At 60.1% G+C, this 24917-nt stretch overlaps 1 protein-coding gene across 2 annotated transcripts in view; it reads right to left on the reverse strand.

Annotated features, from left to right (window-relative positions):
* Positions 1–162: 162 nt before the first annotated feature.
* The window catches only part of LSP1 (lymphocyte specific protein 1), a 35416-nt gene continuing 10661 nt past the window's right edge, over positions 163–24917 (reverse strand). Inside the window, exons 1-11 of one of the 2 annotated variants that reach the window (XM_051967275.1) lie at positions 22265–22478; positions 10030–10170; positions 9363–9524; positions 8634–8820; positions 7826–7885; positions 6774–6817; positions 6612–6693; positions 5896–6030; positions 5342–5419; positions 4793–4899; positions 163–416 (exon numbers count right to left, since the gene is read on the reverse strand). In XM_051967275.1, the coding sequence (XP_051823235.1) occupies positions 413–416; positions 4793–4899; positions 5342–5419; positions 5896–6030; positions 6612–6693; positions 6774–6817; positions 7826–7885; positions 8634–8820; positions 9363–9524; positions 10030–10170; positions 22265–22344 (1080 nt within the window). In that variant the 5' untranslated portion in view covers positions 22345–22478 and the 3' untranslated portion in view covers positions 163–412. Of the gene's footprint in view, positions 417–4792; positions 4900–5341; positions 5420–5895; positions 6031–6611; positions 6694–6773; positions 6818–7825; positions 7886–8633; positions 8821–9362; positions 9525–10029; positions 10171–22264; positions 22479–24917 lie in introns of those variants that run through there. The other variant, XM_051967276.1, reaches the window with a different exon arrangement.

The raw sequence follows: 24917 nt of genomic DNA on the forward strand, positions 1-24917 counted from the left end.
AGGGCCCTTCTGGGCGCACGAGGGCCAGTGGGGGCGGCCCTGGCCTTTCGGCGGGAGGGGGCCCTCCGAGGCAGCCCAGGGCTCCGAGCTGCCCCCCTGCTCCCCCCCCCCTTCCCAGGAGCCCGAGGGGAGAGCGGCATAAACGAGCCAGACACGCGGCGGTCATGTAGAAAATGGATTTTAAAAATCGGGGGGAAGAAATTCTCTATGAAGAGCCAGGAAGAGGGGCCTCCGGGGGGCCGGGGCAGCTTGTGGCCGAGGGAATTGGGGAGCAGGGGCCGGAAAGCTGGGGAGCCAGGCAGCTGGGGCCGGGGGCCAGGCCTCCAGCGAATGGAGGACCGGGGAGCAGGGGTCCCCTTCTTCACAGCAGAAGCGGCGTCTGGCCAGGATGAAGGCCTCTGGGGTCTCGGGGTCAGCTGAAAGACAGAGGGGGAGGGTCAGACCCTGGAGAAATGACAAGCGGGGCCACAGGGGGCAGGGACGCCCCTCTGGCTCATGGTCCGCCTCAGGTGTCCGAGGCTCCCCCCCGAGTTTTCCCAACAGCCCACATGGGGGGTGTTATTCACCTTCTCCAAGAAGCCCCCCCCAGCTCCCTGTGCTGCCCCCCATTCCTCCTTGAGCCCCCCCAGCCCAGGCCGGCCCCAAGGGGGGAGCTCGGGAGAACGGCCTCCGGGGCCTGGCGCCTCCCAGGACCTCACAGCCACTTCCTCGCAGGGCACAGAAATGCTCATCACTGTCCCGATGCCCCACGAACCCGGAAGCCCGTACCCTCCAGCCCTGCCCCCGCCGCTCCTGCCCAAGCCGGCCAAGGACAACCTGCGGCTCCAGAAGCTCCTCAGGAAGGCGGCCAAGAAGAAGGCGGGCCTGACCTCCCTCCAGAGCAGCCCCTTCCGGGCCTCCCTGTCCCCCGTGAGCGAGGCCAGCCACGACCAGGACGCCGGGCCCCAGCCTTGTTCGGAGCCCCCCAGGGCCGTGGCCCCAGCGGCTGCGCCAACCCCGCCGATGCCCCCGTCCCCTCTGACCCCGCCGATGCCCCCGGCCCTGCCGATGCCCCCGGCCCCTCTGACCCCGCCGATGCCCCCGGCCCCTCTGACTCCGCCGATGCCCCCAGCCCCTCTGACCCCGCCGACGCCATGGGCCCCACCAGCCCCACCGAGCCCCCTGGCTCTCCCCGACCCACCTCGGATCCTGGTCCCAGCACCCCGCTCCCCCTACAAGCCCGTCATCCAGCACGTGGCCTCCCCCCTGCAGAAGAAGTCCTTCTCCTTCAATCTGATGGAGCAGAGGAGCCTGGCTGAGCACTTCAGAATGACCACTCCCCAGCTCGGGGGCTCCAGCCCAGACGCCCCCCACCCCCCAGGCTGTTTTGCTCCTGTCGCGGCCCCGAGGGAGAGGACCCACGTCAGCCGGGTCCACATTCACGTGGGGCCGGCCCGATCTCCCCGCTCTCCGGCCCCCGCCCCCCACCTCAGCACTGGCAGCTGGGGGAAGGGAGAGCAGGACGGGGCCGGGCCAGAAGCGGGGGAACAGCCAGAGGACCCCCCCGAGCCCTCACCCACCCCCCAGAAGCCGACGGTGCCCATCCAGCCTCTGATCCCGAATGCCCAGCCGGCGAGCCCCCGGCCAGGACCGCCGCCGCCCACCGGGCTCTCCCCCGGCGTGGAGGCCGCGGCCCCGAGACAGCTCATCACTAAGATCGTGGTCCCCATTGCCCCTACCTACAGGTCTCCGGGACCATCCCAGCACAGTCCCCTCCCCAGATCCCCCTCAGCAAAAGCCGAGCCACCCCCTGTGCCCCCCAAGCCCAACACCCTGAGCCCCAAGTTTGTGGCCACTTCTGACCCCAGGCAGCGACCCCCAGAGCCCCCCAGAGACCCCCCGCTCTCCTCTATGCCGAGCCCTGCTCCGGGCAGGGAAGAGCCTAAAGCCGCCCCAACCCCCATTCCAAGAACCCGCTTCAGTGGCTGGACGCGGCTCAAGAAACAACTGATTGTGGCCCCGGAAGCGCCCCCCTTCCCGCAGCCCAAGGGCCCCGAGGCGGCTGGCCAGGGGCCCCCCGAGCCCGCCGCCGGCCTCCCGCGGCCCCCGGTCTCTCGAGCCACCAAGATGTGGGATGCCGTCCTCTACCGCATGTCTGTGGCCAAGAGCGGCAGCCAGCCGGAGGGCACCCAAGGAGCCCAGGCGGGGGCGGGCGGTCTGGGCCGCGGCAGCTTCCTGCCCCTCTTGTACCGTCCTCGCTTTGACGCCCGCAAACTCCGGGAGTTGGCTGCCCAGCCCCCGGCCAAGGTCGGCCACGTCCTGGGGGTGAACCTGAGGCCCGGCCTGGCGCCCAAGAACTTTAATCGGACTGCGGCCTGCTGGCAGCTCAACTGAGGCCGGCCCTCCTGGCCCACGTCGCCGGGCGGGCCTGGGATGGCTGGGAAGGGGCTCCCCCCAGCCTGCACCAGACACCCCTCCTCCCTGCCACCAGCCCTCCCGGCCTGTGGGTCTAGCTCAGGACTGTGGGCCAAGGGCCTCCCCTCTGTGAGAGCCTTCCATCCTCCCCCCGACAAAATCACCCAAAGGAGCTGGACCGAGCAGTCCCGGGACCGAGCAGTTCCAGGACCAGGCAGTCCCAGGACCGAGCAGTTCCAGGACCAGACAGTCCCGGGACCAGGTGGCCCGAGGAACAGGCAGTCCCGGGACTTCCCCCACCAAGGGGCCAAAGCCTGGAAACCGCCAGCCTCCACGAGGAAGCTCCACAGCCCGGGCCTCTCTCACCAACATCAAGGTCCAGCCTCCCCCTCCAGAAGTCTGGGAGAACCTCAAGGGCTCAGGACTGCGGGCAAGACATCAGGACCCCTCCGTGAGCACCGCGCCCACCAACTCCTCGAGATCTGCTGGGCCGGCCCCCTTGGGCGCAGCTTTGCCCACCCCCCACCTGGCAATGGGGAGGGCAGTGGGCCTCCAAGGCACCTCCGGATGGCTGCCCCGGGCCAGGTGCCCACACCCCACGAGGAAGGTCCGGGGCTCTCCCTGGCACCGGGTCCCCACGAGCGGCCGCGTGGGAGGTTCTGCGCTTCCTAGGGATCCTCCTGGGCCTCAGCCAGGAGTCTCCCCCTGAGCTAGGCTGTCTATGGGGAGAGGCTCCTGTGACAGGGAGAGGCATTTCTGCCAGGGTAAGAAGGTCCAGACAGGGCGGGGGGGGGGGGGGGGGGGAGGGGAGTCAGGCAGGAGTTGGGGAGCATCATCTGGGGGCAAGGCTGTGGATGAGGGGGGAGGGGCTGCGCTTATAAAGCAGAACAAGCCAGGGCTGTGTCTGAGACAGGCTGGAGGGGCTAATGGGGCCTGGAGTCATCAGGGAAGACTTCCTGGAGGAGCAGAGAGAAGGCTGAAGGAGGCAAGAGGAGGCAGGAAGAGGGGAGAGGAGAAATGAGGAGGGGGAGAGAAAATGAGAGCGGGGAAGGAGGTTGAAGGAGGCAAGAAGAGGCAGGAGGAGGGGAGAAATGAGGGGGAGAGGAGGTAGGAGCGGGGAGAGGAGGGGAGGAGGGAGGAGGGAGGAGCAGGGAGAGGAGGAAAGAGAAGGGAGGAGGAAGCTGGAAGGAAGGGGGGGGGGGGACGGGGAGCCGTGGGCACTGACCGGACCATCCGGGAAGGCTGACGGTGGTGGAGCCACAAGAGGCAACGGGCCCTGAAATAGCCTCCCAAGGAGCCCATTGGGCCCGGCCCGAGGCTGGACAAGAAGCCCTCAGGGCGATGGGAGGCTGTGAGCCCCGAGGCTCGGGAGCTGCCAGGGAGCCAGGAGGCCTGGGGCCCTGAGCTCCCCATGTCCTAGCAGACTGCAGGGAAGGGCCAGGCGGAGCCGCCACCAGACCAAGAGCCCAACGGGCACGAAGCTGTGGGTACTAGGAGCTCCCAGGCAGCCTGGGGGGGATGGGCTTGAGGGGAGGGGCCTCAGCAGACTGGGAAAGGGGGAGCCCGGTGCGGGGAGGGGAGGAGACCTGGAAATAAATGTCTGCAGCTAAGTCGAATCAGTCCTCCCCACGGGTCCCTGTTTGTGAGTGTGTGTGATGGTCACGGTGTGGGAGTGTGTGCATGTGAGAGTGAGAGTGTGTGTGTGCATGAGTGTGAGTGTGTATGTGTGTGTGTGCATGAGTGTGAGTGTGTGTGAGTGTGCGTGAGCGTGTGTGGGAGTGTGGGAGTGTGTATATGTGAGGAGGGGGCAGGCCCTGTGGGGCATCCCATCCCATGTCCACACATACCCTCCCCTCTCCCCCATCTGGGGGTGCCCCGCCCGCCCCCCACTACCAAGGTGCCAGCAGGCCCCTCTTTCTCGCCTGGCCCTCACCCTCACCGCCCTAGTTACCCCATGCCCAGACTTCAGCGGCTCCCCATACTCTTTGACTTGGCATTCGAAGCCCTTTCTTGGGGGCCTTCTCGGCCTTCGCCTCCCTCCCAGCCCCGACCACGGAGGGTCTCTGCCCCAAGAAGCTGCCTGTGCCTGCTCACCATCCCTGCCTTTTGCCCTCAGGTTCCCCCCTCCTCAATGGCTGGGCTGGACCCTTGCCTCCCCCTGCCGGGTTCCTCGGGCCACAATGAGTCTCGCCAAGGGAGGCCGGTACACAAGGAGCACGATGGGTACCCCAACATTGGCCACCGGAGGATGGGAAGAAATCCTGTTGGGCGGCCTGAGGGAGCCCCGCCCCCGCGGATTGGCCCCTCCTCCCGAGCCCCGCCCCACAGATTGGCCCCTCCTCCCTATCCCCGCCCCCACGGATTGGCCCCTCCTCCCGAGCCCCGCCCCCGCACTCACCGGGGTCCAGCCTTGCCCGCAGACTCCGGAGCCTCCTCTATCAGCACCTTCTCGTACTTGCCGTGCCCGGTGGCCACAAACTTGTACCGCTTTCCCGAGGGCGTGCTCTGTGGAGCCAGGGCAGAAGTGGGGAGGGGGGGTCCCCAGGGGCCTCCTCTTGCCCCGCCCTTCTTCCTCTCCCTCCCCCCTCGTGGTTCAAGGTCAGAGGTCTAAGTTCACACTCAGAGCCAGGACCCCCACTTTACAGATAGGAGGGTGAGGAAATTACTTGGACAAGGTGCCTCCCTTCCCTCTCCCGCCCCTCAGGCTTCTCTGGGGCCCGTTTCCGCCCCATTTGGAGGGCCGCCTCCCTCTTCCCAAGCCCACAACCCTGCTCTTCCACCTCCCGAACCCCCCCACTTCTGGCCCTGGCCCAGACCGGGGTCCCTCACTCTCCCTCCGCAACCACTTTGTCTCCCGCTGCCCCTGGCCTCTGGACCTGGCCCCCAGCGCCCTGCTCCCATTCACAAGTGCCCCCTCCCTCCTGGACTAACCCCCGCCAAGAAGTACCTTAATGGTGGATGAAGTCTTGCTGCCCCCCTTGTGCTCCCAGAAACTCCGCTTGCTCATGTCTCCAGCCACGATATCCTGGGGAGGTCAAGGGAGCTGTGAGCCCCGCCCACCTCCCCCATCCCCGGGTCCCTCCGCCCACCTCCAGGGCCCCTCTCCCGATCTCGGGGTCCCTCCGCCCGTCTCTGCGCTGCTCCCCACTCCTTCCCAAGTGCACACACATTTCAGAGCTCTGTGCCTTGGGAAGAGCTTGGCCCAAGCTGCTGCTCTGCTCAAGAACCTTCTATGGATCCCAGGCTTCTGGGCATTCAGGGTATTGCTCCCTGGGGCCAGCTCAGCCAAACCTCTGAAGCCCCCTCCTGCACCCTTGCTCTGGCCCCGCCCCCGGGACGATGACCCAGAAAGCTTAGCTCACCTGGCGCCTCCCAAGGCACAGAGAGGACTTCCTTTGGGGTCTGACACACCTTCTGCTGGGGAGATGTGGGAGGGGGGAGAAGGGAGGCCCGGGAGGGGGGAGGAAGGACAAGCGTGCCTGGGGGAGGGGCGGAGCCTACCTTACAAGGAGTGGTCTTGGCAGGGGACTGGCCCAGAAGCTCCCCGGTCTCCCAGAGGCTCTTGGAGCTGGCCACAGTCATGGCGGGCATCTCCAGGGAGGGCTGGCGGCTCAGCTTCGGGGTCCGGCCGGCCGTCTGCGGGGGGAGAGGGAAAAGGGGGAGGAAACACAGGTGGCAGAGGCCCGCTGGGCACACACCCTTGCCTGGGCACTGCCCAGATACGTGCCCAGCTTTGTGCATGTAAACACGCTCACAGTGCAGCACACACACATGCACATGTACATGCCCAGCTTTGTGCACAGACACACACGCCCAAGCCCCCCCACATGTGTGCACGATCAGCCCCCCCCATGCCTGTGTGCACGATCTGCCCCCCCCACGCCTGTGCGCACAATCTGCCCCCCCCACGCCTGTGCGCACAATCTGCCCCCCCCACGCCTGTGCGCACGATCTGCCCCCCTCCCACGTCTGTGCGCACAATCTGCCCCCCCCACGCCTGTGTGCACGATCTGCCCCCCCCACGCCTGTGTGCACGATCTGCCCCCCCCATGCCTGTGTGCACTATCTGCCCCTCCCCACGCCTGTGTGCACTATCTGCCCCCCCCCCCCCCCCGCCTGTGCATATGTATCCTCCCTCAGACCAGGCACCCAAGGTTGGGGTCCGAGCAGCGGGACCTCTGCGGAGGGGCCCGGGGATCAGGCAGCAGGCCCCCTACCTCGATGGCCTGAGTGTACTGCTCCAGCCGGTCATCGATCTTGGACACGGGCAGCGCGGGCTGCGACTTCTTCACGCTGTTACTGGGGGACAAGGTCGGCGAGTCAGAGCCGCGGCCAGGCCGCCTCGGCTTCCCCAAAGCCCCCCGGACCCCCGAGGTTACCTCTTCTTTATGGAACGGTTCAAGGACTCTGTCCGGTCGATGAGCTGGCGGGGGAGGAGCTAGAGGTCAGTGCCAGGGCCCAGGTGGCCCCCCTGGGAGTGCTGGGGAAGCTGAGGCCTGGAGGAAGGGACCCCGGGCTTCCCTGGTAGCTGACGCCAGGGCCGAGCTGCTGGACGAAGCCCCCCTCCGCAGGACCATCTCCGGGGTCCCCCCAACCCCCCTCTCCACCTGCCCACTGGACAGCTCCGGGGCCTGGCCGAAGCCCCCCGACAGCCAGCCCCGACCCTTCAGAATCGGGCCTCCTCCCGTGTCCCGAGCCCCTTTGCTCCGGCCGCCCGAGGTCCTCCCCTCTGCCTCATCCCAGCGAGGTGGCCGGCAGCTGGACCCCAATGCTCCCCCTTCTCTCCCTACCCCACCCTGGGCCAGACCCTCACCCCTTCGCGCTGCGAGTACAGACAAATTTGGGAGCTCCTCAGGGCCAGGGACCTAGTTTTGCTTTCCTTTGGGCTCCCCAGGTAGGAGCATGGGGGCCGGCATGCAGTAAGTGTCCCAAGGTCCCAGAGGAGCTGGTATCCAGCAGGCGCTTAATAAATGCTGGTTGACCCGCCCCAGAGGCTGCTCCAGAAGTGACCGTCACTGCCAGTGCAGGGAGCCTTCATGCCCGCCACCAGCTCTACCCAGCAGCCCCAAGGGCAGCAGCTGGTATCCAGCCGGCGCTTAATAAATGCTGGCTGACCCGCCCCAGAGGCTGCTCCAGAAGTGACCGTCACTGCTCCCAGTGCAGGGAGCCTTCATGCCCGCCACCAGCTCTACCCAGCAGCCCTGGCCCCGCCCTCAGAGGGACATGACAGTATTCTGGGGACGTCCCAGCCACTCCGGGAAGCGCTTTATTGCCATCCCCCTTTCTCGGTAGAAACGAGCAGACCGAGGCAGAGCGGGCCAGACGGCCTGGCCAGGGCCCCGGCTGCCACGCGGCGGAACGTCCTAGCCGAAGGGAACCCCCAGAGCTCTCCCTCAGTCGGGGCCGGGGAGCGCCCGGACCACAGGCCTACCTTGGTGGTGGGGGTGAGGGGCAGCTCCGTCTCCTCCAAGTCCGGGGACACCTTCCTGTCCTGGGGGCAGAGAGGCAGGGTCGGGGAGTGGGTCCCTCCCTCACCCAAGGCCCTGTGGACCCAGACTGGGGGCTCCGCAGCTGCGGGCGGGCCCCCAGGTCCTGGTCCAGCTCTCGGGTTGGGTGATTCTGGGGCCATCTCAGAGGTCCAAGATCACAGCATCTTGGAGCTGGATGCCTCCGCCACAACCCATCACTAAAGCTTCTCGTTTAACAGGCAGGGAAACTGAGGCACAGAATGGGGAAAGGGACAGAGCCAGGCCACAGGAGAGCTGCAATGTCCAGGCCCGGAAGGCCTCAGAATCAGGCCAACCCCGAGTCGGACCTGGCCTCTCCTGGGACCCGAAACCAGGAATTAGCCCCTTCCGTGCCCAGGGCGGGATTCCTAGGATGCCGCTGAGAGGGCCCGGCTACTGAAAGACAAATTCTGGGGGCAAACAGCCCGGCCCCAGCCCCAGAGCCCCCTCTCAGGCGGCTCCACCAGAGCCACGGGAAGCAGAGGAGCTTGCCCAGGGTATGGCAGCCGGGGGGCTATTGCCGTGTCTATTCTGAACAGGGGGGAACCCTAAATGCTACTGCCCCTTGTGGATGTGAGTGGCCTGGCCCAGGATCCCGGTCACCCCACCCTAGGTGCAGCCCAGCACCCGAAGGCAGTGAACAAAGGAGAGCCCACCCACACCGGGATCAAAGGGGAGGCGGGCAGGAGGTGCCCCAGAACGCCGAGGCTCTTGGTCCTCCTCCCTCCGTACCTCGGCCTCCAGCCTCCCCGGCAGGCAGCCTCCGGACTCCAGGAGACCCATCTCTTCCTCTGGGACACCCCTCGTGGCCTCCTTGGGTGCTGGGTCCACACAGAGCTGGCTCAGGCCGGCTTGGGTCTGGCTCAGGTGCGGCTCCTCCTCTTCCTCCTCCTCCTCCTCGTAGGAGCGGTGTGAGGAGCTGGGGGGGAGGACGGTGAATGCCCACTGCTCTCTGCCCCAGGGCAGGCCGGGCAGGAACAGGCCCAGGGCCCACCGGGAGGCGCAGAGCGGGACCCGCCATTCTGGCCAACCGCGAGTGGGGACGAGGAGGGTGTGGCCCCCCACGAGCCGCAGGGCCAGCCATTCCCCTCCTCCACCTCCAGCCCTAATGCTACAAAAGGGTAAACTGAGGCTGGGGCAGCACCTCCTGAGCAAGGGGGGAGGGGTCACACCTCACACCCGCTGGACAGCCCGAGGCTGAGGAAATGTCCATCACCCAGGAGGCCGAGCAAGGGGGCAGGGGCGGGGCTGGCAGGCCCGGGCCCAGAGGGGACCAGACTGGCCAAACCTCCTGCCCCGGCCCTGACACAAGCCCCCTCCCGGGGAGTCGGCGGGTCCCCGGGGTACAGCCCCCCCCCCTGCTGTGGGCCTAAAGGCAGGGAGAGTCCTCAAGACTGGACTGGGGGTGGGGTTCGGGCCAAAAGGCGGGCCCAGGAGCCCCCCAGGGAGGGCTGCACTCACCCCTCGGTCCTGTCCTCGCTGGCCGGGCTGTCCTCCGGGGGGGCCTCCCCCTCGTCCAAGCCGCCGTCTCCCCCGCCCCACCTCGGCTTCCTCTGCTCCGGCTTCTGGGACCAGTCGCTGAAGCCCTCGTCCTCCTCCAGCTCCGGGGGCTTCAGGGCCAGACTGAAGATGGGGAGGGAGGTCAGGGTTGGAGGGGCCCAGGCAGCTCCTCCCCCGGCCTCAGGGTGCATGGGGGGAGGGGGCCAGACCGGGCAGCTGGCAGCCCCCAGCCCCATTCTACAGAGCAGGAAACTGAGGCCCAGACAGCCTTTGGGCATCTCCTGAGCCAGCGCCAAGGGAGAAGGGAAGGAGCCTCCAAGAAGGCAAGGGCTGCGCCCCTAAGAAGGGTACTGGGGGGGAGGGAGTCCAGGCGGGGGCCTGAGCCAGCGGGGTGGCCACGGTAGGAGGGGACGGCCGCTGGGGACCCTTTCGCAGTCTGGCCCAGGGGATGTTGGGATGGCGGCCCCGGGGCAGACACTTCAGAAAACTTCTGTCCTCCCTGCCCCCCCCAGTCCCCAGCTGAGTGACGTGTCCTCCCCCTCCCCCCTGCGAGCCCCTCTCAGGCCCCCCTCCTGGGGGGGGGGCGCTGCCCCCCGGGGTCTCCCACCGGACAGTTGGGGGCTCTTACAGCTTCTCCTGTTCCGGGGGCGTCTCAGGGCAGGGCCCCGGCCCGTCCTCGCTCTGGGAGCGGAGCTGCCTCTCCCGCTCCCTCCGGCGCCGCTCCCTGGCGGCCTCCTCCTCGTCCTCCACGCTCCACTGGGCCGTGAGTCTGGGAAGGAAGGAGACAGGGGGTGACTGCGGGCGGGGGGCGCTGCAGAAAGGCCCCCGACGGCCCCTCGGCTCTCCCCAGTCCCTTCCTCCCGTTGTCCTCCATCCACAGGGAGGGGGCGGGGCTGGGCGGTGTCTGAGCCCCCCATGGCCCCCCTCCCCCCCAGCCCTGCCTGGGTCCTGGCCCCGGGGGGTGGGGGCAGGAAGTCTGCCCCCCCAGAGCTTCTCAGAATGAATCAGGCCTTTCACGCATCCAGGGAAATGTGGGGGGCCAAAAGGAGCCGAGGTCACAGCGGACACTTCCCTCGCAAGTCTCCCCACGGGCGGTCTGGGGGCCACATCCCCGCGAGGTCAGAGGCCCGGGAGGGGTCAGACACGGGAGTGGGCCGGGGGCGACTTCCTTGGGTCAGTCCTGGAAAGTGGGAAGGGGGGAGGCCGGGACCCCCACAGAGTCCTGGGCAGATGCAGCAGCAGCCCCCTCCCCAAGCCCGCTGGGCCGCCCAGGGCTCCCTCCAGGCCCTCCCACGCCAGCCAGGTGGGCCTCCTGCAGGTGGGGAAACTGAGGCACAGGGTCACTGGCTCCCACCGCCATCTCAGATCCCATAGTCTCTTCCCGCCTCGGCAGCCACGCTGGCAGAGCCCAGAGTTCTGGTTCTGGTTCTGCTGGGTGCCCGGGGCTCAGAGCAGGAGCGGGGGTAGGAGTGGAGGCTGAGGCTGTAGCAGGGCAGGACAGCCCCTTCCCCAGGGCAGAGGAGGGGGAGGGGTCCGGCCGTGGCAGACCCTGCCCTCGGGGCTCCGAACATCTGTACGCGGGCTTTGGGCCACGCCCGGAGGAATGCCTCCCCTCCCCCTCCCGCCTCCCTCATCTCCTCTGTTTCCCCCTGTTTCCATGACAACAGTTGTCTCTGGGGCTGGCTCCGGTCCAAGGTGTGTTCTTGCTGCCTTTTTAAAAGCACTCAGGATGAAGTCATCCCCCCCCAGGACCCCAGCCAGCCCCCCCCTCCCCCTTCCAAGGGCCAGGGCCTCCAGGCTGGACAAGGTGAGAGACCCTCCTGGCCCCTCCCGGGATCCTTCCTGGAGTCCTGGGGTGCTGGGGGCCCCCAGAAATGCTGGGCCCCTGCCGGGCCTCCCCCTCTGCATGTGGCTGCTCCCAGCCCCCTCCCTACCGCCCCCTCTACTTCCCCTGCTGGGATGACCTCATGGGCTCACTATTCCTGCACCGGCCCTGGGAACCAGAGGGAGGGCGGCTAAACCGGGGGAGGGGGCCCTGGCCTGGGAATGGCGCCCTGCCCCCCGCCCGCTCCCCCAGGATGTCTGCCCAAGGTTTAGACTTCCAGGGGAGCACGTGGGATGCCCCCAAGAGCCACTAAGTCAGCCTGCCCTTTAGCGCCTTTTCAGAGTTGAGTGGAGGGGGCAGAAAGGGGCCTGAGCCCCTGCCCCTGTGACAGGACCCTCACCCTGAGCCAGGACCCCCGCCCTGAGCCCCTGCCCCTGTGACAGGACCCTCACCCTGAGCCAGGACCCCCACCCTGAGCCCCTGCGACAGGATCCCCACTCGAGCCCCTACCCTTTCCAGCTGGGCCAGCCACAGGACACTCGGGCCAGCGCCCCCTGCCAGCTCGGAGCTGACCAGCCATGTCTGGGGGTCTGGCTGCCCCACAGGAGTTGGGGTGAAGCAGGGCCAGAAGGAGGATGAGGGGAGAAGCCCCTCAGGAAGGGGGGGGGCCCGGCCCAGCCGGGAAGGAGGGGGCCGGTGTGAGTAAAGAGGTCCTGCAGGAAGCCAGAGGGGCCGCGGCCTTCCTGTTCCCCCGTTTCCCACCTGGGGTTCTCCTCTCAGCCATCAAGGCCCGCCCCGCCCAAGTCCCGGCCCTTCTCCAGAAGCCCCAGTGGCTCCTGATGGTCTCCAGCAACGCCTTTCCCTCAGCCCCCTCACACACCCTTCTCCCACATTCCCTGGTCCAGTCAACCTGGGCCCCCTCCCCCGCCGATGCCCCCCACCTGGAACACAGGGCTCTCCCTGCCACCCCCAAGAACCTCTGCTCCTCCCCATAGCTCCCACAGAGCCCCCTCCCCATCTCCCAAAGCTGCAAATAGCAAAGGCCCCTCCCAGATTTGTGGCTTTTTTCTATCATTTGTCTGTGCCCCCTATCCCAGGGGCAGAATGTCAGCTCCTCGAGGCTCTCCTCACTTTCTTGGGGTGCATGGAAGGAGCTGGGACCGGCTCCCCTTCTTCCTCCCCCAGGACGGGCCCTTACCCACCTGAAGACCGGCTCACGGGGGAGCTCGCCCCAGCTCCCTCAGTGCTTGGAGGAGAGCAGGAGCCCGGGCAGGCAGGTGGGGGACGTCCAGGCCGGGCACACCTGACCAGAGCCAGGGCCCCCAGCGCACACACACTTAGTCCAGCCCCTGCTGGACCCCCAAGGTCCCGTGAGCAGAGCAAAGGGGCTGCTGGATGCCCATGCAGGCCACCGTACAACCGGACAGGCCAGAGCCAATGGTAGCTTATGGCTCTCGGGGTCTGAGGCCTCTGAGTCCGCGGTACCCCCAAAGCTGGATATCCTAGGGCCCACAGACTCAGAGCCCCCCAACACTGCTCTATGACACCACAGGGGGAGCCCTGAAGAATCAGGCTCTGATCCCCTAAGACCAGGGGACCCAACCCCAAGAAGAAGAGGTCAGCAGAGAAACCTAAGTGATCTAAGCAAGGACTAAGCCTGGCTATCCATCACATCCAAAAGGGCAGATGGGAGATAACCAGCCTAGCACGGAGCCCCAGTGCAGGAATTAAGGCTGGGGGGAGAGGTGTAAATCACAGACGCCAACCAGCACAAAAAATGGTTGTAGACCTAGAGATTCTCCCCCCAAAATCAGATGGTGATTCTCTACAGTTTCAGCCAATGACTCCAGGGAAAAAATCAATTATCAACCAAAATTGCAAGAATACCGAAATGAAATGAAACAATAAGTGCAACAGGAGAAAAACTGGATGGGATATAGAATACTAAGAAAAGCAGTGAACCTTACTTAAGAAATGAAATCCCTACTATCTAAAACAGACCAACAGAAATTCATGACTCTGAGAATGAACACAAAATGTTAAAAACTAGAAGAAAAAAAAGGCAAGAAAATATCAGATGCGTGATATCTAAGACAGCTACTGTGGAAAACAAGTCCAGGATAAAAGGACTTGGGCATCAGTCTCCTTGAAAACCATGATTAGAAAATCCCATCACTATTTGAAAAGAAGTCAAAACTGCTCTGGGAAATTATTACAGAGAGCTGAGGAAAGATAGAAAGCATCAATCAATAACCTCCTGAAAGAAACCCCACAAAGAAAAAAGTCCTGAGAATGTCAGAGCCCAAATCCAGAACTTCAATATCAAAGAAAAAATCCTGCAAGCATCCAGAAAAAAAAGTAGTTTAAGTCCCAAGGAACCACAGTCAGATCACATGAGATCTGGTTGCTTCTTCTATAATAAATGCACTTTAGAATATGATATTCCAGAACATTTCTGTGAGAGAGAATAATATTTATGTTGTACACACACACACACAGAGTCATACAACCAAGAATAATTTACCTTGCAAAGCAAACAAAATCCTACAAATAGATCTTTAATGCAATAGAGGCCGGAACTATAGGAACATTAACACAGAAATACAAGAGCCCAGGAGCTGCCCTTTGGGTGGGGAACAGGGATGGCCGACTGCACGAGGAGAAGCCCAAAATGGCCATAGCCTGCACAGAACACCCCGACACTGAAGGGAGGACCGGGGAATCGACACCAACAGGGAGAAAGCCGTTGGCTGCTAGAACCAGCCAGGTCTCCAGAGGCCCAGGAGCAGCTGCCTGGGGTATCCTCAGGGGGAGAGACGGTCGGGGGTGGGAGAGGCTGGCACTCGTGGCCACAAACACCCTGTGGTTTGATTGGGCTTGTGGGTTATTGGGGCTTTTCCTCATCTCTCTGTATTTTTTAAATTAGAGGATAATGAGAAGGGGAATGATGCCCAAAACAGAAAAAGAAAATAAAGAGGAAAGATGATTGTTTGTCCATCAGTCAGTCAGTCAAGTGCTCATTCCATCTGGCTCAGAAAGCAATAAAGAGTGGGATTCATTACATCCGGGGGTGGTTGGTATTGGGAGGTGTATGGAGTGGAGCTTCATAGTTGCACAATAGCCCTGGAAGGGAGGCAGGGCAGGGAAGATTAACCCTGATTTCCAGATAGGGAAACTGAGACCTCACCGAAGCCAAGGCCCAGGGGCAGCGGAGGCACTTTGCTGACACAGGTGTGACTCTCCCCAAGATGCCCCACTGTGAGTCTCAGAGGAAGGGGGGCCCTTTCAGCAGGGAGGGACGGGAAGGCAGGCTCTGGGGGAGCGCAGCCAACCAGCAGCTAAGCTGAAATCTTACCTCAGACACTTCCTAGCTATGGAGTGACTAAATCTTGAGCAACCAATTTCCTCCTTTGTAAACTGGGGAGGACAATAACAGCGATGCTCCCCTTTTGAGGATCAAAAGAATTAACATATGTAAAGTGCTTTGCAAACTTTTAAGCACGCTCAAAGTGCCATTACCTGGAGGATTCTGGGCAATTCCAGTGAACTTGGGATGGAGGGCGCTGTCGGCATCCAGAGAGAAATACAGAGACTGAATGTGGATTGAAGCAGACTATTTTCGCCTTTTTTTGTTTGTTTCTCCAGGTTGTTTTCCCTTTTGGTTTGATTTTTCTTGCAAATATGACAAATATGGAAATATGGGGGGAGGGGTGCACGTGTTTAACCGATATCAGATTGTCTGCTATCTTGGGGAGGGCTCCTTTGTCACTTCCAACTCTTTGCAGTTTGACTCCAGCCTCCCCTTCCAGGCTCATTCTGCTACTCTACTATTCAACCAAATAGTTCAGCTTCCTGTCTGACACCCTGGGCAACATTTCCCATCTCCACACCTTTGCCTTAGCTCTCTCCCATGCATAGAAAACATGTCCTCCTCTTTTCTGCCTCTTAGAAACTCACCTTGACTCATCCATAATCTCCTACGAGGTCTTTTCTGGCCTTTTCCTTTGGGATCAGAAAAGAAAGATTAAGAATCATGACTGGGGTCTGGGTGAAGGAAAAAGAGAAGGATTCCAGGACTGAAAGGAGATCCTACAAATTGGGGGCTGGGGCTGGCCCCACCCCTTCTTTGCAAAGAGAGGAAAAAGAAGGAATCAGAGCACCTGTGACTAAATGTGAATGGGATAGCCTCACTCATAAAAAAAGAAGTGAGCAGAATGAACTAGAAAAGAGAATCCAACAATAATAATAAACAACACATTTGAAACATGATTCATCCAGACTTAAAATGAGGCACTAGAGCAAAGTCAGTTATGCTGTCGGCTGAGCACCAAAAAGCAGGGAGAGAAGTCATGATCTCAGCCAAAGGGTCAACAAAAAGAATGGAGAGAAACATCTAGAGGGAAACACTCTCTTGCCAAGATACAAGAGACAATGAATTATCTTCCGTATTCTACATATAGTCACCAAAAGACATAGCATCTGAATACTTAAAGGCAAAGCTTAAACAAACTACAGGGAGATAGTAAAGCTGTAATCATAGTTAAGAACCTCAGTGCATCCCTTTTACACCTAGGCAAATTTGGCCAAAGAAACAAGAAAGCTGAGAGACTGGATAACATTTTAGAAGAATTAGACCTCTGGTGATTATGGAATGGGAATACAGAGAAGCATGCATGCCTTTGTCAGCTCCGGATGGCTTCTTTACAAGAAAGGGCCATGTATTAGGAATGCATCCAAACCTTATTAACCAATGAAGAGGAGAAATATTAAACACATCCTTTCCTGACCACAATTATAAAATAAAAAAGGGTCATTTCTAAAAGGATTAAAGATTAACTAACTTAATCCTAAGGAACTGGTGGATCAAAGAATAGGAGGCAATAATAGATCATTGCATGAAAGATAAGGAAATCGTGTGCCAGAATTTGCAAGATTAGGACCCAGTCTCCTACCTCCCGACTTCCTCTGGTTTAGGTTCTATCTACTTGTATTTACAAATAAGAGCCCGTAAGCTCCCTGGGGGTAGGCACTGTGTCATTTGTCTGCTTCATCAGCACCCTACTTTCAATAAAAGCTTGCTGGTAATAATTGATTTGTTTGATTCCATCAAATTAAATCCAGTATTGAGCACTTTTCCAGCCTCACTGAGCAGCCAGGCGATTCAGTGGAAAGAGCCGCTGGCCCTGGAGTCAAGAAAACCTGAATTCAAAATCAGAGTAAGAGGCTTCATAGCTGGAGAATCCAAGCAAGTCACTCTGTAATCGGGGAATCAGGGTAGGACCTGCCTATCTGTCCTATCTGATTCTACCTATTCAAGGATTCTTGAGAGAATCGATGAAATATTGGGTATACCTGACCTAGCATTATGTAAATGCTAGCTATTATTATTATCATTATATCATGTTATTCTATAGAGGAGGCAGAAGAGAGCCGACCTTTGTGCTCAGGAAATAAAGCCTACATTAGATAAGGCTTGAAAGTGTGCCCTTTTCCAGGGTCACATAGCTAGTAAGAGTCTGAGGCGGGAATTTAAAGCAGGGTTCCTGCCTTTTTCCCTCCTAATTTACAATGATCATCTCACTTGCTTCTCACAACAGGCCTTGGAGGCTGTTATTCCCACTTTACAATTGAAAAAACTGAGGTAGCCAGAGGCAAAGTGGCTTGTTCAGGGTCCCTCAGCCTGGAAGTATATGAGGCTGGACCGAACTCAGGTTTTTGTGAGGAGAAGCTAGAAGCAATAGCTTTACTACTTAATGGTGGGAATTAGAACTCAGGTCTCCTGGCTACCAGACCAGAGTAGTCTTTGCTGGAACCATGGGAGAGTCCTAGGTGGAAGATTACGATACTTCATACACATCTTGCAGGCCTCTGAGTTAGGAAGCTGGGCCATCCAGTGCCCTCACTGTACGATGGCACCCTGCCAGACACGGGGATTTGTGAGTGGCATCTCCCCTGTTCTGGGGCCACCATCCAGGCCAAGGACCTAGGTCTCCTCTTGCTGTAGCTTTTCCCACACAGGAGCACCAGCTCGGGACCAGGCACTCCTGACTGCCTAAGATGGAATGAAAACTAAATGATCATAGTAAGTACCTAATCATTTCCTGAATTGGACTTGCAGCCTTGGACACTTGGTCAGTCTGACCTTCTGGATACTCTTTGGTCTCTAGGTTTTCAGCCCTCTTTCTCCTGATTCTTTTCTTCCTCTCTGACTGCTCTGTTTGTCTCGTTGCTTTATCCTCTTCTAGAGGTGTCCCTCAGGACTCTGTCCTGGGCCCCCTGTTCTTCCCCCTCCATGCTACTTCACTGGGTAATCGCAGAAACTCCCAAAAATTTAATTACCACCATTTCTGTATTGATGAAGCTTAAATCTGTTTCCTGGCCCAATCTTTCAGTCAGCCTTCAGTCTCACACCCCCAATTTTCCTTTCATCCTGAATAGATATCCAATAGACATTTGAAATTTAACATGTCCAAAATGTAATTCATTATCCTTCCTCCTAAACCTGCCCCACTCCCTTCTCCCAGTTGAAAGAATCCCCAACTCTCCCAGTCTCTCAGGCTCCCAATCTGGAAGTCCTCACTCCCTCTCACCCTCAGATCCAATATGGGTGCCCAAGCCTGTCAGCTTCACCTCTGACCATCTCTTGTCAATCATCTCTTTTCAATTTCATCCCTGAATCATCTCTAGACCATCTCTTCAATGTCATCTCGGAATCATCTGGTCGGTTTCACCTCTGCATCATCTCTTGTCAGTTTTGCCTCTGCTTTATCTGGTCAGTTTCATCTCTGCCTCTTGTCAGTTTTGCCTCTGCTTTATCTGGTCAGTTTCATCTCTGCCTCTTGTCAGTTTCACCTTTGCTTCATCTGGTCAGTTTCACTTCTGCATCATCTCTTATCAATTCCACCTCTGTGTCATCTTTTGTCGATTTCACTTCTGCATCATCTCTTATCAATTCCACCTCTGTGTCATCTTTTGTCGATTTCACCCCTGCATCATGTGGTCAGTTTCACCTCTGCATCTTCTCCTGTCTATTTCGTTTGTTCATGTAGTCAGTTTCTCTGCATCATCTCTTGTCAATCACCTCTTGTCAGTTTCACCTCTGCAAATCATCTCTGATCAATTTCACCTCCCCAGCATCTCTTCAATCAATCTGTTTTCTTTCCTCTGACTCTGCATACATCCTGGTGCAGACCCTCATCACCTTGCACTTGGACCAATGCAATAGTTGCTGAGGGGTCTGCCTGTCTCAGTTTCTCCTCATTTCAATCTATCCTCCATTCAGCTACTAAAGGGATTTTCCTAAAACCCAGATCTGACCACGTCACCCCCTCCTCAATAAATTCTAGTGACTCTTTTACTTTACTTGCCCTCTATCTCTGGACCTGCTTTGCCTTGAATCCTTTCCCTGCTTGTCTCGGTCTTCAGACTCCCTCCCTAGCTTCCTTCGGGTTCTAGCTTCTCCAGCAAGCCTTTCCTGATGCCCTTTCACTGCCTTCCCTCTGTCTCAGTTCCTAGTTTATCTGATATGTACACATTTATTTTCATGAGGCTTCCCCACCTTTAAAAAACTAAACTGTCTGAAGGCAAGATCTGCTTCCGCCTTCCCTTTTATCCCCAGTTTTCTGCACTGAGGATAGATAATGCCTTCATAAGACACTTCATAAATAACTTACTATTGCCTACCAATTGAGGAGTGAGGATCCTTGAGAATCTAGGAGACTGACCCTCGGAGAAAAGGTTCTGGGAGGCACAGAGGTTTGCCAGCACCTTACCAGCCCAGGGGTTCCTTATAGGAACTCACTCTGCAGAAATCCAGCTTCTCCATGCTGGCCAAGGACCTGAGGGAAGCAGGCAATGGGAGTGGGGCTCGTAAGGCTCTGGTCTCTACCTTGGCCTCTCTGCTCACTACCTAGGGAACTCTGGGCAAAATTCCCCCTCTCTCTGGGCCTCCCTCAGTCTCCTCTGCTATAAAACGAGGAGGCTGCTGGGCTAGGCCATGCCGAGGTCCTTTCCAACGATCTAGCTGGAAGCCCTCGTTTAGAAAAAGGAAGAAAGCGCTCTGTTTACAGGCTTCATGCCCCTCAGACTTCCCTGGGCTCTGTCAGGAATGCCCTTATCAGTCCTTTTGAAGAGGGCTGATGCTTTTAACTGTGGACATCCCAGCCGGGACAAGGCTCCAGGATGGAACAAATCGGCTAAACTTCAATACAATTCAAAGGGGAGTCAAGAGAATTCAGGAGTCTTCTGGGAGGAGGTCAAGCAAGGGGCTGAGCCTGGGAGGAAGACGATTCAGGGGTAAGGAGGGATGGTGTTCCAAGTATCAGGAAGCGTCTGGACAAAGGTATGCGAGCAAGGAAAGAAACTGCCAGGATCAGAGACTTCTAAGGCTGAGGCTGTGAGTCCATTCCAACTCCCCTGAGGAAACTGAGGCCCAGGTACTTAAGAGTGACTTGCCCAAATTCACGGGGATAACAAAGGGTGACGCCCATCACCTCTCCATTAGATTAGAACAAGGAAGCATATGGAGTAAGGCAGGAAATGGTGGAAGTCAGACTGGAACCCTGCCTGTCACATGACACACATTTAATCAGAGCTTGCTGACCACCTCCCAGCCTGTCCTGGAGATAGTAGGGAGCTATGGCAGGTATCACACAGACCTGCGGTCTCTGGCAGCGGTGCCCAGGACACAGCTGAATTCACTGGAAGCTTAGGGAACATCTGCCGAGTCATCCTCGAGGGGATGGACCCTGTTTCTGGACCCCCTGTTGACCAGCCCCATGCCGTGCATTCAGTAGGCACTAAATAAGTGTGAAATTGGTCTGAGAAATGGAAAGACGAAACCTTGCTGCCAAAGAGGCTAGTCCTGGTGCCATCAGCTGAACGAGGGGTGTCTGGAGGGAGGTCGGGAGAGAGAGACCCACAGCAACGTCTTTGGCAGTGGGAGAGAGATTAGTGCTTCCTCTCACACTTTTTTAGCTATGGCTCCCAGGCAAAGTCAGCACCCCTTTATTGGGCTCAGTTTGTTCGCCTGTAAAATGGGGAAAGGAAAAAGGGAAGGAAACAAGTACTTAAGAAGCACCTACTATGTGCTGGGCTCTCTGCTAAGCTGGGAGTAATCCTTCTCAGTTCCTGAAGTCGAAATAAGATTCCAGAGTGTCTAAATGACAAATCTGTCTTGAATGACTGGGGCATCTGGGCGGGGTAGTGGATAGACACGGGTTTGGGTCAGGAAGATGCGAGTTCAAATTTGGCCACAGACACTTCCTAGAGGGTGTGATTCTGGACAAGTCATTTTAACCTGTTTGCCTCGATTTCCTTGTTGGTAAAATGAGCTGGAGAAGAAAACGCCAAAGCACTGCGGTGTCTTTGCCAAGAAAACCCCAGACAGGGTCCCGGAGAGCTGCCCGGGACTGCTGGGAAGCAAACTTTCCAGGGGCCCCTCCGGCGTCAGGCCCTGGGGTCCCCTAGAGCCGCGTGGCACAAGGCTGGGGGCGGGGAAAGTGCAGGGGCTGAATCAGGAAAAACAGAAGGGCTGAATATGTAGATTAGGGAGCCATCTGCCCAGAAGTGATAATCCAGCCCGAGGGAGGGATGAGATCACCCCGGAATGGCCGAGCCCCAGGGCGGCCTGGCAGAAGGGGGGGGAGCCCCAGGGCGGCCTGGCAGAAGCGGGGGGAGCCCCAGGGCGGCCTGGCAGAAGGGGGGGAGCCCCAGGGCGGCCTGGCAGAAGGGGGGGGAGAGGAGCGAATGACCCCGAGTTAGAGGCGCGGAAGGAGCCCCGCCAGCCGGGAGGGGAGCCCCGCCAGCCGGGAGGAGAGCCCCCGGAGCTGCCCGCCGGGGCCCGGGCCCTTTCGCTGGGCAGCCGGCCCAGACACTGACCGGGGTTCGCCCCACATCACTTCTAAAAAATGCAGCGGCCAAGGGGGAGGGCGAGCCTGGGCCTTCCCGTGTCTCCCGCCCATCCCTGTGGGCTTCTCTATCTGCGCGTGCACATGCAGCTCCGCTCTCTATCCCGTCAGCCTTGGCACAGGGCGGGCACTGCCCCCCTCCCGTCAAGGGAAGCTGGAGCTCTCAAGGGAGAGAAGACCGCAGGGTCACCGAGCTATTGCCCAATCCCGTCCGGCCCGAATCCCCCCCACCCTCTGACCCAAGCCCAAGGGCCTGGACTCCACCCCGGTCCCTCAGCCAGTCGGCCTGGCCAGCCCCAGTCTGCCGAAGCACGGACAAGTGGAGAGAGCCCGGGCCACTAATCTCAGAAGTGTCAGGGACCCTTCTTCTACAGATGGGGAAACTGAGCCCCCAAGTCAATTCTGGGCCAGGAAGGTGGATCTCAGACGCGCTCACTCCCGGCTCAGGACCTCCTTGTAGTACCTGGGACTCTCAGACCCCCAAGAATTAAATCCTAGCTTAGCTGCTGACCCTGTTTATCACCAAGTTCACTTTTCTTGGATCCTCAGTCTTCCCCTCTAGCAAATGGGCTGGGGGATCCTAGAACAACAGGCGGGGGCACGGACCCTGCTTTTAAAGATGACTGGATGGATTGGGGGCTCAGAGCTGAAGAAGCCAGCCGCATGGCTGTGTCCAAGAAGCCCCCCTTGGCCCTCGAGGCAGGAGTGAAGGGGCACGGAGGACTGGCAGCCCTTCCCTCCTCCTTGGCTAGGCAGATCTTGGTCCTGGCAGCCCCCCTTCTCCGCTCCCCTCACCCCGGCAAGCCCGGAGGGGAGCAAACCAGGCTCCCTCGGAGGAAAAGGAGCCCCAGACACTCCTGCCCCACATTTCCTGACACCAGCAGAGCCTGGAGCCCCCGCTGCCTCTGCAAAAGCTATCAGGAGTTTGTTTCCTGGCCCCTCAGCTCCTCATGTGTCTGTCTAGGAGTGGGGGGAAGGGGGGCACGGGGAGGACCTGGGACTAAATGGCTTAGGAGGAGAGGGGCTGTTCCCTCCCCACGCCCAGTCCTCGCTGTGGCCGAGGCCGCCTCCCCCCCAGGCCGGCCCCCAGCCCTCACACCTGGCCCGGCGGGGGCTCCATGCCCTCCTACCTCAGCAGGTTCTGTAAGCCCTGCTTGCTGGAGCGCCTCCTCAGAAGTGCCGCGCTGCCGCCGCCGCCGCTGCCGTTCATGGTGCCCCTGGGCACTGCGGGGCTGCCAGCCCTCGGACGGGAGGAGGGGGCGCCTGGGCGGCCGAAGCTGCTGCCCGCTTGTCTCCTCTTCTTCCTCCCTCCCTCTCTCCTCTTCCTCTCTTCCTCTCTCTCTCTCTCTCTCTCTCTCTCTCTCTCTCCTCTCTCTCTCTCTCTCTCTCTCTCTCTCCTCTCTCTGTGTCTCTCTCTCCGCTCCCTCTCGCGTTCCCTCTCTCCAGGAAGTTCAGCAGCTCCTTTTGTTTGCCTCCAGCCCCTTCTCCTCCCCACCCCCCCACGCCGGTCTGCCCCCTCCCCTTGTCTCTCCTCCCCCTCCCCCAGTCCCTCCTCCCCTTTCTCTCAGTCTAGTCAGCCAAGGTCCGAGGACCGGGACGGAGGGGCGGGGGGCTCCGGGGACCGAAGCGTCCGAAGCGAGCTGGGAGCCCGGAGCGGAGCCCCGGCTCCCGCTTTCTGCCTTTGTTTCCCGACCTGCCCTGGGGTCTCTCCCTTTGTTTCCTCCACCCGGCGCCCCAGCCCCGAGGCTCTCAGCCTCACTCACTCCCTTTCTCCTCCTCCCTCACTCTCTCCTTTCCCTCACTCTCCATTGTCTCTTTGTTTTCCCTCTACTCCACCCCGTTATCACCTGAGGCCCCTCCCTGCCTCGAAGGCCAAGCCGGGTGGGGGATGGGGGGCAGGGGGCACCCTACCGACCACCTAAATAACGGGAGGAGGGAGGGAGACGTCCCGCCTAGGCCCAGCCTCCGGGGCCGGTGGGAGAGGGGCCGGGACCGGAGGACGCCCTCCCAGCCCCAGCACAACTCCGGGGGGACTGCTTCCTGAGCCCCCGCATCGCCCCCTCCCCCCACGCTCCAACCGGCCCCTTTCCCGTGACCGTTCCAGCCGCTGTCCCCCTCCCCCCACGCTAGGGTGCTCCCCAGAACTGAAAACCTTTTCTCTCCCCCAGGGCGTGTCGGGATCCCGCTTTGTCACCTTCCGCGCTATCCTCCCGGGGGAACCTCTCCGGGCTCCTGGGGGGCGAATTCCCATTTTTTCTGGGAAGGGGCTCAGGTTCGGGGCTGCGGGAAGTCCCTGGGCGGGGGCCACGCTCCCGGACTCGGGGCCCGAGGGAACCCCCGGGATTCATTGCCACCATCCGGCCCTCCCCACCCAGCGCTCCCTTTCACGTTCCTTTTAGCCGAGTCTTCCCCCTTTCCAAAGTAAACTCCCTGAGGGCAGGGCTGACTCGTGGCTTCCCTCAGTGCTCCCAAGCTTGTTCTCCCGACTCGTGCCCAGAAGCCTGTGGGACTGGCCCGCTGACAAGCGGGCGCTCCCCCGCCAGGCGGGCCTGCCGGGCGCAGCTGCGGGCACGGGGCTTCCTGACCTTGAGGCTGCGGACCCCTTTCGCACAGGGCTCCCGATCGCTCCTCGGGGGCCAAAATCCGGCCTCCACTGAAGGCCCTTGGGGCGCTCAGCCCCGGCTGCCCTTCTCTGGGACCCACTCCCCTGCCCGGCCTCCTCACCCACCCAGCCTTGGGCCTCTCCCGGCTTCCCCAGGGCCTTCCCGAAATGAGGCACCCCAGCCGAACCCAAGCCTCTGGGGGCGTCTGGCCCCAGTCTGGCCCCGACCAAAGGCCCAGTGGCCGGTAGGGGCGGCTCCCAGCTCCCCAGCCCCCCAGCCCCTGGGCAGCCACCTCACACTGCTGACTCACATGCTCCCAAACAACCTCCCCATCCCGCGCCTGACCCTGGAAAGGAAAGGCTTTCCAACCCAAGGGGAAACTTTTACACCTTTCCCTAGGAGATTTCCTTGGGTTAGACCCCACTCGACAGTCTAGCTGTCCAGATAACGAATAAGCATTGATTGATTGCCCACTGTATGCTAGACAATGTGCAAAGATCGTGAGATACAAAAAAAGGTTAAAAAAAAAGTCCCAAGATGCAATGCAGCTAGGCAAACAAGCTGGGAACCGGACAAACTGAAGAGAAATAGCTATCAGCTGATCCTGTGATAAACATTTATTAGATCCAAAGAAAGGCGAAAGTCCCGCTTTGCCCTCAAGGAGATTGTCATTTAGTGGGAAAGACGGCCAGCCAACAAATCTGGACTCCAAAGGCTCCCGAAAGCCGAGGCAAGGCCCGGAATGACCAGAGGTGGGGGGAGGGCTTCTTGCTGGAGGGAGGATTCAAAGGAAGTCAGAGAGGGCTGTAATCTGAGCAGAGCAGGGAAGGCATTCCAGGAACACCTAGGGAGATGGCCCAGAGCCAGAGTTTGGGGATGGAAGAGCTTCTGGGCCCAGGGAAGCTATAAACCTGGAAATGTAGGAATGGGCTGGAGGCGATAGGGAGCCATTGGAGGCTATTGAGTAGGAGCATGACGTCGTCAGATCGGAGCTTTCGAAAATTCCTTTCGGTGACTGGGTGGAGGATGGGCTCCAGTGGGGAGAGCGGAGGCAGGATATTGCTTTAGTCCTTTGTGCTACTTTGTGAGGCAGAAATGAGAGGTTTGGCGATGGCTTAGATATGGAGAGTGAGAGTGAGGAAACCAGGATGACGCCTAGGGGTGGGAGTTGGGGGCTGGG

This window comes from Antechinus flavipes, chromosome 6, assembly GCF_016432865.1.
Source record: "Antechinus flavipes isolate AdamAnt ecotype Samford, QLD, Australia chromosome 6, AdamAnt_v2, whole genome shotgun sequence".
Classification (NCBI taxonomy): Eukaryota; Metazoa; Chordata; class Mammalia; order Dasyuromorphia; family Dasyuridae; genus Antechinus; species Antechinus flavipes.